Here is a 16,203-nt window from a genome sequence, read left to right as displayed (position 1 = left end):
TGAGAAGAGCTAGTTCTGTTGATCGATTTTTTATAAATCCGTACTGGCATTTCGTCATCACGTGCTTGTTACAGAAGGGATATAGTCGATTATAGATTGTTCTCTCAGAACCTTTAGAAAATATAGGCAGTACCGACACTGGTCTATAATTCGAGACGCCTTTTTTGTCTCCTTATATAAAGCCACTACACGAGCCACTTGCAATTTTGGATGGAAAAACACCCGTTGAAATACATAAGCTATATATATATATATATGTCGGCACAGGAGCAATTTTATTTATTACATATTTCACTGGCCTTACTTGCAGCCCATCGGCATCACAACTGCGGCTGTTCTTTAAGCCCCAAAAAAACAGCGCAAACTTCATGTTCTGTTGTTGCTTCTAAAAAGGGCGTATATACATTACAAGGATCAAGAGCTGTGTAGTATGCACGTGGCCCAGTGTCAAAATCTCGCTGCTCGAAATAGTTGTGCAGCGAGATCCACTGAAATAGTTAACCAGTGGACTCGTAGCGGCACCCCGCGGCAGCCGTTGTATCTATGCTGCGTAGCCAACCGCAGCTGCCAATAGCAGCCGCATATGGGAATCCTCTTTATTACGAGATAAAGCGTCCAGAAGTGAGTGAGGAGCTGGCTTCTGTTTGAAAAGAAAGCGTTTGAGAGTAAGGTGACCGCAGCTCCACGGAAAACTTGGTATGACAGCAAAACTTGGCTAAGATGTTCACAGCAGCATATGCCTCCTGCGGACTATGTTATTTCGCGAAGCCTGAGGGGTGGTTCAGGGCCCCTTTAACACATGTAATTTCTAATCTTCATGGACTGCTACATGTCGGTTTACAATTTAATTTCTTATGTAGGCAACCTTTCATGTCATGATGGTTAAAGTCTAGCTAATAGTGAGAATGACAACCTATTACAATAACCTATTACAATTGCTGTTCCATGTGGAACAGCAACCTTACATATCTACAAGGAAGCACAAACATCTTTCGAAAGGAAGAAATGGTGAAAATTAAAAATGTGGTTTAATTTACCAATTTACAGTGCAGCATTTCATTGGTAGGTTGGGCATGGTTAAATTTGTGTAACTAATTTTATTGCACTACAGCGTATTGCGCAATGTTGGGTAGGAGGGCACAAACAAAATGTGATGCCTTTATTCTGAGCAAATTGGTACATTGGCTTTTACTAAACGTTCAAGTGTAACAATGAATATAAGTATCTATATGCAAATGCTCTATATTCCAGTGTTGCTGCTGATAACATCCTAGTGAGACCTCTTAAACATTATAATGCACATTGCCCTCAATACTTTGCAAAGTTAACTCAAAAACTTATTACATAAAATATTCATTCTAGATATAAAGTCGGATGCATGCAGAATTGTATGAAAGTGCATTAATCATATTCCTAGTTATAGATTTGTGTTTAGACAAAGATAACTTTTTTTACGACAAGAAATATGAGGACGTGATTACTTCCACCACATACAGCATCTACAGCTTCTTATTTTGGTATTGGAACAAAAAATGGGTTTTTGAAGTTCCTAACCTACAAGTTGGTAATCAGAACATATGTATATAAAAAGCTATTGCATCTTTTAGCTTTCTTTTGCTCTTAGAAGGATATTTTCAGAGCTCAATGCAAGCGCTATGACGACTCTGCTCCAGAATAGAAGCAAGTGAACACAGAAGCTGTAGGTAATACATTCAATGGTCAAATCCTCTTGTGATCCCAAACAGTACACAACTGTTATGTGTGACGAACAGCTCCTTTTATCTACAGTTTTATGAACACGCTACCGGCACAGTGTAATCATTGTGATGGCATTCTTTGCCCCAACCAGTCACTTTGTAGTAGGTCAGAAGGTGCAGAGTTTCTTACAAAATTTACTAGTGGGAACTTGGGTGCTGGAATCATTCAGCTATCATGAGAATCTTCATGCTTGTGGCATTAAACATGCTTCTGACCTTGTTGGATTATGCTTTAACTTTCTAAATTTTTAAGCACTCATATTTTTGAAAACACACCAAGGATCTCTGTCCCCATTTGTAATCGTTGCACATTGTTGCATTTATAACACAATATTACGTAGAAAATGAACAATTGGCAAAGTCGCAAAGCTGTATGAAGTTGCACTTCCATATAATTATGCGGAACAGGCATCCTAATCTGTCATTTCCCGTTCATGTTTTAATTTTTGCTGATGGCAGTATATCGAAAGTTATACTGCCAGAGTTTGATTGAGAATGCAGCGCCAGGTGAAAGAACGTGAAAGTAAGAAAAACAGGCGAAAAGCTGCTAAGAAAATTTAGGCAGACGTAACATGCTGTCAGCTGAACAGAGTGAAACTGCTTGGGTCCAGCTTTGGCAGGTGTTATTTTATACCATGGCAGCAGTTCAAAGCTCAGAAGTGGGTTTGCTGTGCTTATCGGTCCTTTCCATTACACCAACATCACTGTGTCATCATCAAGCCATCTCCTTGTCCTCGGCTTCGCCCACACCCACCACTGCCACTGGGGCTCGTACCCTTGCAGCAATGTGCAGTTGGGTGTGACATGTGCTAGCCACTGGTCTATCATGCAACATTCGTCCTTGGCAATGTACAGGATTTTGTGCACCATGCTGACTCGGGAAGTAGTTAGTGTCTGTGCATGCATTTCAGAAAACACAGCAAATGATACTGTAACAGATGAAGACGTCATTGTGCGCATACATCAGGAAGTTTTGAAAAGATAGTGTCATTATTTTAGAATTAAATAATTTGGATGGCAGTGCGCTCTGAGATCCTGATCCTGTAATATGGCACATTCAATAGGTTGTTTATGTACGCTTTGGAGGTGCTACGAAAGTCGTGTAACGTGGCTTTAAAGCTGTATTACAATGCTAAGTGGGTCTAGCACCAATGACATGGCTCTATTATTGCCTTTGGAGGTTCTTTATGGTTGCAGTGAAACTTAGTTGCTGTATTGCACCACCTTTGTAGTGATCTGAAACGACGATTTGAATGTGCCGATTTGAATGTGTCGATTTTTTTCTTTTTCTAAATAGAAACAGAATGTCAGTTTGTAAACTGATAAAGTATCCTTTCGAGACTCAACATTTCTTTTAATTTCACAATAATAGATTGATTATGAGAAGAGAAAATTAAGGTCACAGTCCTGATCTAGAGTTTTTTGTTCTTTATTTTGTGCCAGAACTCCAGCAGTAGTACATCAGTGTAACGTCATTCATTTAAAAGTATATATATTTTCTTTGTATTTGGGCCATTGTGGCATAGTTGATGTTGCTGAAACTTGTTAAGTGCCATCGTTCACTCCTTTATTACTAAATTTCATCCGTCTTTACCATTAAAATTTTAAGTAAGCCTGAGCAGACACCATCAAAATCCATAATGTGATGGCGAGTTGGTGTGGGAACTTAAAGGTGGCATCGCCAGCTGTCTTTTGTTCTCATGTATTTTCTGGCTTACCAAGCTTCTTTAAATGGTAAGAGTGGCTTTTTTGTTGCTGTAGAAGGGCATTTTACTAATACAGCTTGCATAATTTTTCTCGTTACTGTCCTATTAAGGGTAAAGCACATTTGAATAAAGCTTGGGCTACACTTTATATGTGCGAATGGGGCCTTTGATGGGGCAATGATGATGGTAGCAAACTTCCAAATTGTCAGTTCCTGTCTTCTTGTCTAAGACTTTCATTGAAACTAACTCAGTCTGCTTGCGTTGTAGCAGCCTTGAAACTCTACTCTGGTCCATTGAGTTTTCTGTGTGCAGGCCGCAGCATGATTGAAGAGCTTCGTAGTACAGAAGGCCAAGGGAGCCAGTAAGGTGCTTGGAGTTGCAGCTGGCCAGGCCCCTGCAATATCAGATTTAGAGAAACAAAGGATTGGAGTGCTAATTTTGGAGCACATCTCTTAGGTGCCCATTCCTGCATTCAGCGTCAGCGTCCCTCAGCATGAATGAGCGACCGCGGAGCACAGTGGGGGATGAAAGACGGCAAGAGCGAAGAGAGCACAATGAGGATGCAGCAGAAGCATAGGGAGAAAAGCGGAGGAGCAGAGAGCAGCAAGAGGGTGAGGGGGAAAGTGGGTTGCCACGCGAGACATGCTCCACAGCGGCAACCAGGAATGCGGCAAGCGCTCCCACCGATACCATATATGGAAATAAAGTGCTGGCATGGGCTTCGGACCCATTGCACATGCATTACTTCGTCTGTGCCACTGCCACTAGAGAATGCGCTCCGCACAAGCCACGCGTTCCCATGTTCATGCTTTCCTTCAGGATAATGAGGGACACAACCGGTGGAAATGCTTTCTCTGCCACTCCTGTTAAACGAGCTGCCCAAGCAGAGCCTCAGTGTCGCTGCCAAGAGGATGACCCTGTCATCAAGAATCGAATTCTTTACCACAGTTTATCGTAAATTCAAAACACCTTAACAGCTGTACTCAAAATTCACATTAGGGAGTATCGTAATTGCTCGTGAATTTTTTTTTTTCACAATCTTTCACAAGTATATTTCGTGTATAAATAGCTTCTGAATGAATAGTGACTAGGTTGACATGTAGATTTTATCATTTACAGAACATGTAATTGTCTAATCATTTGTAATATTAAGGTGTTAGACTATGTGACATCGGTACTTTCACAAAAATGTTTGTGAGTGCACATCTGAACTTCCACCCTGTGATCTGTGTTGAAGCGCAACATTTTCTTCATACAACATGTTGATTTGTTCAGCTTTGGATGACTGATCAAATTTGTTAGCCACATGCCTCATCTGCATGTTGAGGCTTATACCCAGAAGTTGCACTGAAGGTTTGCTGCTTCCAAAATGCTTTGCTGGGCAGCTTTTTATATGCTTTGTCCCATTTTGCATAGGTGAGTGTGCTTGCATGCCTTAAAGGTCATCTTTTTACCACACTGATATAATGGCTAATCACGAAATGTGCGAAGTCACAACTTCATTTAGAAATTATCATGCACTGCACTACACATAGCTAGCAGCACTTGTTTGCAAGGATTTTCTGACGGCTCACAGACAGCGTTTTAAATGAAACGATGCACCTCATTGTTTGAAGACAATAGCAACTGATTAACTGACGACTTCAGTACAGTTGAGCAGGACATGACTTATAATTGAAATATGATGTGCTTTGTAATACCAGCGTTCGCTTCATATACTCCTTTTACATTAATATTTAAAAAGCAGAGTTACTGGACTCTACAGTTTGTGGTCCTCAGTAACTACTTTTAGACAGTTGTGCACTCTGCACTGGAGGGTGAGCCAGAATCTAAATTATAGTTTAACCTGAATTATCTGAGGCCTGTTACCTGAAGGTAGTCCCCATTAAGGCTGCTGCTGCCGCACTGGTTGTACCACCATGCCCCCTGGTGGTCTCTGGCACAGCTTCCGTCACCCCACTGGTCATTGTCGACATCCCACGTCGAGAAGGCCATTGCAGCATGCGTGCTCAGGCCGTCCCCTTTATGTTACGTGACATACATTGACATTATAACTGATTTAGCCAAACAGAATAGACTACTGCATAACCTTGTTAATATATTTTTTTAGGAGACTATTGAAAAATAATGCAAGATCCAATAACGCCTGCCATAGCATTATTGATGAGACAACAAGTTAGTCTCATAAAACCTTATTTGAAGTTGAACATAAACCGAAGAAACTATTGAAAATCTACCTGTAATACTCGTTATCACTGCCTGGCAGTTCAGCTGAATGCTAAATACATTTTTGGAGTGGCCATAACCTTGAATCGTACTAATGAAGCTGGCAATTTCCATCTGGTACATGGGTTGAATCTTCGACAACAACAGAAGCTGTTTTCAAAAACTTGCTTGATTGACTCTTCAGTTCCTCTAGAATGCAGTGTGATTCTTGCTTATTGAAAAACAATTTAGTCCTGAATTGTGTTTCAGAAGTGTAATTTACCAATCCAGCCTTTGTGCTCCTTCTTAGTTTCCTTTTACGGTTATGTGTATTGCTGTTGCAAAGCTATTATATATTGCTGATTTTTTGTGGCTAGAGTAGTCTGGTCATCAGAGCACCGATGTCGTTGTGAAAATTTAGCTTTCATTGGTTAACATTTGTTTCTCATACCAAATAAAACATTCAGTATGTATAATAGGCAGTGTTTGACTCACCTGCATCTCCACCTTCGTATTTACCAAGTAGCTTGAGTGCAAACTTCTCACGTTCACTTCCTATGGCAAAGTAAGCATACAGGGCATGTGTCTGTTGTCCATCAAAGTCTTCTAGGTCGACCCTGACTTGGTACAGCCTCTGAGATGTCAAATGATGTATCTGGTTATTTCCTGCAGCAGAAAATGAAGTAACACCCGCAGTGGTACCTCAGTGGCCATGGCCTGGGCACATCAGAATGCAAAATCGCCTACGTGCCATGCATTGGGTGCTCAATAAGGAACCCCAGGTGGTCAAAATTAAGCTGGAATTCCTGGCTACAGTGTGCCTCGTAACCAGATGGTAGTCTTAGCATGTAAAACCCCAGAATTTAATTTCAATGTTTAAAGGTAACTGCCAGCTTTCTTTGTTTCACTTTGAATTAATTTTGCAGTGGTGCATGAGCTTACCTAGCCAGAATTCACATGCTGTGTTGCCAAACCCATACTTGTAGTCGGTCCAACTTCTCTGGAAATCTGTGCTTCCATCGAACCTTCGTTGCACGACCTGCATTGTTGTAGTTGTGCTGCACTGCACTGAATATCGGCCACCTCTGCATGAGAGCATGCTGCTGTGTTATATGTGGTATAAGATTTTCTGTGCACAATGGCTGGTGCCATTGCGCCGATAACAAAACAGTGCTGAATTAAACAGTATTCCAGAACTGTTCCAGAGAGCACGCATCAGGACACCAGTCTTCTCACCTTACCTGCTCGCCCTCGCAGAATCTGCCTGGCACATGTCACTCCCTCTTTCCTAGCATTCTGTCACTTCACCTGCCCTTCATAGGTGTATTGTGCAAGGCTATATCGTCAAAAATGCCATAATTTGAGACAGGCTTTAAATGACAGGAAGTGGGTGGTCTCACTGCATGATGTGGATGCTATCACTGCTTTTCTCTTTCTTTCATCATGGGCTGCAAGTGACAGGCAGCACATGCGTGCACGTACATACACACACATAAGCGCGCGCACGTGCACACACACACACACACACACACATATATACATACATATATATAGGTATGAGTATTTAATTTCAATAGTTTTCACCGGTGAACTGATCTTCATCAGGGTTTACAAGAAAATGGCACTTTGGCACTGATAGTGAAGACATCAGACTGCATGCCTGATCGTTCTCAGATACATCAAACCAAAAGCGACAGTTGTGACAGTGATTGACTCTTTCTAGGTGCTTTGGAAGATTCACAGCTGCCTTATTGGGAATGATACAGGACAAAAGGAAGGCAGAGTCCCATCTGTGTAGGGCAAGAAGGCCAGTGAGAAAAAAGGAAGAAAAAAAGGAAGAAGAGGAAGAGGGAGACTAAGTCACGGAAGGGCACAGGAGGGAGAATAGCGGTATCTAGGTTTCCGTTGACACGAGGCAAGAAGGGAGAAAGCAGTTACTGTGCAGCACCGGTACATGTGTCGCCGTTGTAGCGAGAGAGAGGGCAGAATAGAGAAGGGGCCTGGAAGAGAGACAGAAAAGAGGCAACTTGTGTAAAGTAACACAGTCTCACATTACACATGTACAAGGCACGGCCTGTTCCGGCGACTTTGTGGTCCAGCTGAGGTCCAGCAAAGCACCTAGAAAGAGTAAATCACTGTCACAACCGTCACTTTCGGTTGATGTATCTGAAAACGACCGGGCATGTAGCCTGCTGTCTTCACTATCAGTGCCAAGGTGCCATTTTCTTGTAAACAGTGATGCGACTTTGTGGTCCAGCTGAGGTCCAGCAAAGCACCTAGAAAGAGTAAATCACTGTCACAACCGTCACTTTCGGTTGATGTATCTGAAAACGACCGGGCATGTAGCCTGCTGTCTTCACTATCAGTGCCAAGGTGCCATTTTCTTGTAAACAGTGATGAAGATCAGTACACTGGTTGAAACTGTTGAAAATAAATATTTGTTCTGTTCACTTTATAGCATCGCTCACATATATATATATACACACTTAAAATGAAGGCACAGTGAAGCATTGTCAAAGATATACTGCCTAATTCACCAAAATCTTCAGAAGTAGCACTTTTACCAAGGGCATAGAAGCCTTCATTTTAAGTTTCAACTACAAATTGACCCATTGAACGCCTCTTCGCACTATATATATGTACAGGGTGTCCCAGCTAACTTTAGGCAGAGTTTAAAAGTATGTGAATGCCACGTAGCTCGACAGAACCAAGGTAATTTTGTTTGTCATTGCTTGAAGATACTCAGATAATTTTTTTCGTTCTACCTAATTACATAATAGTCTCAATTAATTGATCAACTTCTCAAATATTATAATTCTATGAAAAGTGTCAATGAGAAAATTGTAGAGCGACATGAAAAACTCCTAATGCAGCTTTCTTTTACTCGATACGCGCTGCATAAAGGTGTTTTTCCGAGCATGAAAAAAGCCTGCAAATACACACAAAGTGTCTCAAGCAGCCAGTCGCACGGCAATTTTGCATGCATTTGCGGGCTTCTTTCACGCTTGGAAAGACACCTTTACGTAGCAGGTATTGAGCAATAGAAAGCTGTATCCAGAGTTTTTCATGTCACTCTACAATTTTCTCCATGACACTTTTCATCTAATTATACTATTTGAGAAGTTGGTTAATCAATTAAGACTATTTAGGTGGAATGAAAGAAATGAGTTATCTCCAAGTGACAGCAAAAAACATTACCTTCGTTTTGTCCAGCTACATGGCATTTGCATATCTTTAAACTCTGGCTAAAGTTAGCTGGGCCACCCTTAAAATATATATAAGTGGGACATGACATAATTGCTTTAGGACAAGCTTTGTTGCCAGTGCTTACCGTCCACCCTCCACCATCACTGTCCATGTTGCAGTAAACCGTGATGGCTTCTGGAGAACCAGATGGCTGGATACGATAGACTCCCGATGAGTTGTGGCCATCTTGCAGCACATCCCAGCAATCTAGGGGTAGCTGCACACTCGTAGCTTGCACTGTACTCGTGCAGGACACTTGGAGGTGGCTAGACGACTGTTCCAAGTGGCTCACTGCATCTAGCAGCTGCTTGTGTGTTGCTACCAGGAAGGTGTGATTGTGGATGTACCTGGGAACACGAGAATGGAAGCATCTTATCGTACATGTTATCGGAGAGTTTTAGCCTGAACAGATCTCGCAAATGTTTTTGTTTTCTCTGGATTACTATGGCTGACACAAGCAGCGGTGTTTAACACACCATTGCAAGATGCCCATTGTGTTGAGCACATCTTGTGATCGTGTGTTACACCAGTATGCAGTGGAACATTTTCCTGCTACATGGCACTTCTTGGCAGATAAGGTGTACAATAATTAGTAAGTTTGCATCACTACAGGAGCAGTTACACCAACTGGTACAAGAAAACAGCTACGCAAAATGTATGCAATAAAATGTTCACACGATTTGGTTGAGCAAAAGGTTTCGAGATGTCACCAGCACCTCACTTTGTTCCTGTATTCTGGTAAAGCATGTTTATTTAGTCTAAAACTTTCTAATTATTTTCAATGACTCCTGTGCATGTTTGAAAGCAAGCGTTATGTTTCATGTGACACAACATGCAATTGCATAGAGTGAGGAAGTGCTATGGCTCTGCTCTCGTTGCTAGAGTGCATGTTGAAGTGGTGCCTTTTAATGCCATCAGTGGCTGGTTCTGATACTAAAGCAAAGTTATGCGCAGAACAATGCCTGTGTTAGCACTGCAGTGTGTCTCTTGTAGTATAAGGTTTGACATACCTCCTTTATATATGAAGCATTGCCTGACCTGTCAGCAAATTGTGCAGTGCATATTAATGCATTAGCATTAGAAGCGTCAAAGTGGAAAAAAGTGTGTGTGTGAAGTGTGGGAAGCCGATCAGCTGGTAGAGGTAGGGAGGGGATGGGAGAGCTTAGAAGAGTGCATGTGTTTGTGTAAAAATGTGACATTACTGGAAGGGTGGCCATCAGAGGCTGACCAAAGCAGCACAGTGTGAAAGCTTTATCAGATGCATGATCAATGGAAAAAAAATTGCTAGCATTCTTGAAATTTCCATGCAGGTAGTGGTGTGTAACATCCTATATGCCTCTCAATCACACAATACTTCATGTGCAACGCTGGGTTTTCCTCTTGCATTTTCTCATTCGCTGAGCACATGAGGCCAGCTTTGTGTACTGCTATCTAAAAGAACCCACGGGGCGCTATGACACCAACAACGTCATGTTGCTTTAGTTGAGTTATAAGGAGTCGAGTTTTGCATCCGAGATAAAAAGCTTTTTATAAAAGTATGTGTGCACGCTTTGTTGGCTCATTAAAAAAGGCAGCATCAGTTGTTTTAGAAATAGGAACATACAACAGGCTTTAAATGTCAGTCTGTTGATGGCACTGGCAGTGAACCCTTTTCAAGGAAGCTCAAATTAAAATAATTCTTGCCTTCTGTATCATGTCTTCTTTTCAGTTTTCTTTCAACCTCGCTAATGATGCAGAGGGTCTTTTTTATTTGTTGTTGTGGATTGCCCAGGACTGTCCAAGAAGCTTCATATTGCCAATGCTCATTGCCTGAACGCAGCACCTCAGGCAGTCCTAGGCAGTTTGGGACGACAAACCAAAGAGACATCTACATGTTTCTGTCTAAGCAATGTCTTTTTTGTTTAGCTTGGTGGATCGGAGTTTGTTGGTATTGCCAAATAAATAAAGATCAGCTGTTTTATACCCCACTTATAAATAGAATATGTGCCTATCAACAGCTGCCAAATCTGTATTGTAACATATCACATATACCTTTGTGAATACATACTTGCCTGACATCCTTAAGTAGCTCCGTAATGTTTTGCTGCAGCTGTTGAAGGCTGGCATGCATGCTGGCGAGGCTACGACGTACACTTTGCTCACCGGAACACCTCTGCTGATGCTGATGACAGGCAGTTTGTTCACGCTGGAGCTGTTCAACATCTTCGCGGAGAAGTTCATTCAGTGCAAGGCCCTAGTTTTGAGAACAGTGCCACACTTTTTCGTTCAGTAACACATCACTCAGTAAAGTTGTACGTATTTCTTCAGGCATCTATTACAACTACAGTTAGGTTTGGCATGGCCAGACAGTCACTGAAATTAAAGCACAGCAGGGCTCATGTGAGGAGCGGCCTGAAAAATTAGTAACAGCACCCACAAGATTACGTTACCTTTCTGTTTCTAAATTAATGCACATTCTTTGAATGTAAACTGTAGTGTGCTCTCAAACTCCACTGCTTCGTTGATGCTATGGTCTCAAAATTTTAGGTGCTGTTGCTGTATTTTCACGTCTTACTTCAAGTTAGTTCTTGTGCCGCTTTTGTATCAAATTTATTTATTATCAGGCCAGCTGCTTCGTAAATGTACTCACTCTAAGATACCACGAGAAACAATTTGAACAGTAATTTTAGCATTCCAAGCCTTCCGTAAGAGTGTTGTGCGGAAACTTAGGCCAAAATGTTTTCGTCTATTCAACTTTTACAGGAAAGTGGATTGGTTACAAGGAAATCTTAAGGCCCTCTGCACATTTTTGTGTATGTCATTTTGTGACATGTACTTTATTTTACTTTTTTTGCATATAGCAGTATTATTTATTCTAGTTAGTTTATTGCATCCTGGAAACATCACTCTGGGGCATCATAGTAATAACATGTTGGAGGTTCCTTCAACTTCACCAGGAATGCAAACGGGCCTTCATCATGTCAATTTCTCTCATGTGCCTGGCTTAGACCGGTGCCAAGTTTCAAGCATAAAATACAATACAGCATTTCACTAAAAGTGCAGCTGTCAAGAGCTGGTCTTCGGCACGAGCATCAGCAAAAGCCCTTGTTCCTTCACGACTCTCCTTTACAAAAAAGAAACCGTATACTTTGTGTGAGAACATATTGCTTGCCTTTGTGACATCCCCTTTGAGACTCTCTAGGCGTAGGGCTAGGCGCGCTTCCATGGCATCAAACTGCTGTTGTAGGCGCTGATCAAGAGCCCGCCACCGCTCTAGGGAACGAGATTCCTGGTCTCTCAGGAGACGAGGCAGCTGCAGGAGCCCCTGTTCCAAGAGCATCTCCAACAGCGGAAACTCTCTGCCTGTGGTAATCAGTCCGCCTATTTTGTGGTGCTGCTTAGCACACATAATCAAGCCTGACGTTACCTTTAACTAAAGCAAACAGAGTAGAGCCATCAGGTTAACCCAATTAACTCCACGATGGCTCACTGAAAAAAAGCACATACCATACTTGCCTTTGTAAGGCCATCACCCCCTCACTTTGGAAGTGTGCCAATGAGGGATCATAAGCTCTAGTGACAACATAAGTGAGATTGGTAATAGTAGCGGTAAATAGTGTAGTAGAATTTTATCAGTGGTGCCGAATCTCGAATATGCATGGCTCATGCTAGGAGCAACATTCTGACAAGAATTCGAAAAAAGAAGGGCGGGTCTTACTCAAGTAAATAAGGTAGGTGTCTTCCAATGTAGTTAATGATGAAACCAGTTGTTTATATGTCCAATTAACAAGTCCAGAACAGGAACACACATGGAGGCTTTTCTCTGGTGTACATGCATAAACTTTTTCAATCTGAAATTTTCTACATTTTACTATATCACATGCCATCTTTCAAAGTGATAAAGTTTGTAATAAGTGATGTATGGCGACAGCATATGGTAATTAGCAGCTTCAAAGCAGCAAAGCTCTTCCCTTTGCCCATTTAAAGGCACAGTGCTGCATGCACAGAATAATACACGTAATGCACGCAACATAATGCAGCGTGTAAAAAAATCACCGCCCAAGCACTTCATACAGGTGGTTAACCAGCGAAGCTGAAACGTGTGGGCCCGGTGTTTATCACTGGGTCGACGGTTCATTAAACAACAGCTTGGTAGCCTGCTGGATCCTCGGTATGCAGTTGCTGCTTGCGCTTGGCAGCATGAGCCTCTTCTTGTGCTCAGGCTGCAGCATCGGCACAATCCCGGTTCTGCTTGTGGCGTTGCTGATCGAAAGCCACCTGCTCCTCAGGAGTACGTATGATGCATGACCTACCCATTTCAGAGCTGGAGAGGAACTGCTGCGCACATGCTCGGCTGCGACGGAGAGCAAAAACTTCACTACTAGCGCAGCCAATTGCGCGCCTCTCTTTCTCTTCTTTTTCGCGCATGCGCATGGAGTTGTGCTGGAGGAGTTTTCGGCCAGGTGACAGATGGGCGGAGGAATCGGCTAGCCATATAGAGCTTCGCTGTAAAATGAAAAAGCAGGGAGAATGACAAACAATAGTGCTGATGAGCTGTTTGATCATTTATTATTCATAGCCATGTTATATACCTGTTGCATCCATATCTGAACCATGCCAGGTGCTTCAGCAAAAAACATTTCAAAGAAACTTTGCATTCTTCTTAAGTAGGCTGTGTATCCTTCTCATGCCAGTGCTTCTTGGGCACCACTTGTAGTTCAACCCATATGTCTTCAACAACTCAAGGAAACCAAGTCAAACACAAGCAACTCAAGTACCCTTGTAATTGCCAGTTTTTCTTAAGCTCCATCAGAAAAGAACAGCTTTTTTTGTGCTTAAAGGCTGAATTATTGCACCTTTTATACAATTCCACTGAACAAAATCAGACTCGATTGGAGAGGCAAGCAAAAGATGCATGATATTCATGTCATGTGACTGCACCAAAAGTGTTAATGTGGGTAGCGATGGGGACTCACAGCATGGCGAGTGTTCAACTACATTTGAAAGAAACTAAATTCCAGCTAAAGCTTGCTACCTTCATATGGTAAGGAGCAGCTATTTCAACTCCTTCTCACATCAACCTTAGAGAGAAGTAATATACCATGCTGCACTTCAAAAACCAGCATTGATGAACAGTTCCCTCCAACATCTATAGCAAGAGATTAGAAGCATGTCACCACTCCTTATATCTACACCAGACAATGTCATCAATAAAGCACTCTTACCCAACACATGGGAGCTGGTATTGTATGAACTGGGCATCGGAGTTGTACCACTGGAATGAACTACCAGGGTGTTTGTGAGTAATATCCATAATCCATTGAAGAGGCCAGCTTTTGAGCAAGCCAATAGAGCCATGATGTCTCGAAACACGCCTGTTTTCATTCTGTGGGCTGCTCCCAGGCGGGCTTCTGCCAAGTAGCCATCTGGCTTTCATCTCGCCCTGCTGCCTAGAGTCGTTTCTTTTCTGCATTTGCTTCCCTGAACTTGCCTCGGGTGTCCGTTTCACCATTGTGGCAAGTGCATCTCGGCCCTGCACTTTCTTTTTGATTAGTGTAAGATCTTGATGAGGGCTAGTTGGTTCATATTTAGAACTGAGGTTAAACAGCGCAAATAAAACAGGGACACAAGGAAACAAATACCACAGACAAGTGCTGACTGCCAACTGGAAGTTTATTTGAAATTCACCAGCTATTTATACCTTATTCAGCATAGGCCTGCGCACACACAGTCACAAAAACATCTGCAAATCACCAACATCATAATCGTTAATCCAAAAATGCTATTTCTTTTCCCGACAAGGCAAGAGGGGGAGTGCTTACACATTTATCTCTTTCCTTTCTAATGTGATAAGCCTCTACTATTTCCCTTTCCCTCTTCCTTTCCCTGTGAATTTTGTTTTTTCAAATATGGGAGTGCAGTGACACTTGTTACAGTGTCCTGCTAAATGACTCCCATAGGCATTCTTTAGGTTACTGCTGTGCTGACGAGCTCTTTCATTGAAACATAAAGACAAGAGACAAGTACACGTGGTGCCATACTTACACAAGTTGTCACACAATCTAAAAAAAGTTTCCAATAGACATAACATTAATTTGCTTTTCAGTGCCCCGTGTAAGCTGTCCTCGATATGCAATCGTATAAAAAAGTGCGAAAGGCCCCTGTGCACCACAAATCATAAATCCCGTTTCACTGAGTGCAGACGCAACTTTATCCATCAGATACCACTCAGCTGTGGAAAAACTTAAGGTCAAACGGGAGAGTGTTTCAATGAAAGAGCTCGTCAGCACAGCAGTAACCTAAAGAATGGCGATGGGAGTCATTTAGCAGGATACTGTAACAAGTGTCACTGCACTCCCATATTGGAAGAAACAAAATTGATAGGGAAAGGAAGAGGTAAGAGTGAAGGGGAAATAGTAGAGGCTTATCACGTTAGAAAGGAAGGAGATAAATGTGTAAGCACTCCCTCTCTTGCCTTGTCAGGACAAGAAATAGCATTTTTGGATGAACAATTATGATGTTGGCGATTTGCAGATGTTTTTGCGACTGGGTGTGTGCATGCCTATGCTGAATAAGGTATAAACGGCTGGTGAATTTCAAATTTGGCAGTCAGTGCTTGTCTGTGATATTCGTTTCCTTGCGTCCTTGTTTTATTCGCGCTGTTTAACCTCAGTTCTTTTTGACATTCTTGCGAAATAGCTGTTCAGAGCTGTGAACTGGCACACAGGAATTCTTTAAAAAGCATTCAGTGAATGCAACAAATGGCAGAGCTGAAAATTCCTGCCTTTGCAGTGCCAGAGCCTCTTTGTTATGCAACAAACACGAATTTTACTACAATAATGTGCATGTTGATGTGAAATATGCGTGCAAGACTGAGAGACCAAAATTTTTAAAAACAGCACAGGGACCAGATTGTCAGATGATCACGTTCAGTTCTTTTGCATGATGAAACATGCAGCATGGCATCTCATTGGACCCTTTCTGCTGGCTTATCTAACGAATGAACACTGAAAGTCATCCTGGAAAGTGACTGATTGGATATATGGCCTCAGGTGCTATCTAATTTGGGGTGATTATTTTCAAGTTTATGAGAATTTTTAAATAATTCCTGTTGCAGATAAGCTAATTCTAGTCCTTGAGCTGGATTATTCAGAGAGGCGGACATTACTTGCATGAGAAATTGAAACAGATATTCAACTAACAAAATAATTCACTAATTAACTTCTTAATTACTTTACAAGACATGGAAATTTACTAATTGTAGCCAGTCGGTTTGCAGGGCTTATCCACTAGAAATTAATTTCCAGAAT

At 41.9% G+C, this 16,203-nt stretch overlaps 1 protein-coding gene across 2 annotated transcripts; it reads right to left on the bottom strand.

The window, feature by feature from the left end:
• Positions 1 to 1,130: 1,130 nt before the first annotated feature.
• On the bottom strand, positions 1,131 to 14,712 carry LOC135906303 (techylectin-5B-like). 2 transcript variants are annotated; one of them, XM_070539134.1, is made up of 9 exons: positions 14,119 to 14,712; positions 13,207 to 13,399; positions 12,066 to 12,256; positions 10,966 to 11,147; positions 9,000 to 9,261; positions 6,611 to 6,707; positions 6,164 to 6,334; positions 5,333 to 5,484; positions 1,131 to 3,857 (listed from the first exon to the last, which is right to left on the bottom strand). In XM_070539134.1, the coding sequence occupies exons 1-9, from the start codon at positions 14,125 to 14,127 to the stop codon at positions 3,744 to 3,746; spliced, it is 1,371 nt and encodes a 456-aa protein (XP_070395235.1). In that variant the 5' UTR covers positions 14,128 to 14,712; the 3' UTR covers positions 1,131 to 3,743. The 2 variants fall into 2 exon arrangements, with proteins under 2 accessions (XP_070395235.1, XP_065293707.1); XM_065437635.1 differs by lacking the exon at positions 13,207 to 13,399 and having other exon boundaries at positions 14,119 to 14,709.
• Between the last annotated feature and the right edge of the window lie 1,491 nt (positions 14,713 to 16,203).

The sequence above is a fragment of the Dermacentor albipictus genome, chromosome 5 (genome assembly GCF_038994185.2).
Source record: "Dermacentor albipictus isolate Rhodes 1998 colony chromosome 5, USDA_Dalb.pri_finalv2, whole genome shotgun sequence".
Lineage (NCBI taxonomy): Eukaryota > Metazoa > Arthropoda > Arachnida > Ixodida > Ixodidae > Dermacentor > Dermacentor albipictus.
This window is presented reverse-complemented; position numbering and strand designations above follow the sequence as displayed.

Bases quoted from the DNA above. Each gene is read 5' to 3' on its own strand.
- LOC135906303 (XM_070539134.1), bottom strand. The intron at 6,708-8,999 runs GTAAGCACTGGC...ACAACAATGCAG, and splicing joins GTGATGGTGGAGGGTGGACG to GTCGTGCAACGAAGGTTCGA. The intron at 3,858-5,332 runs GTAACAGGCCTC...CTGATATTGCAG, and splicing joins TTAATGGGGACTACCTTCAG to GGGCCTGGCCAGCTGCAACT.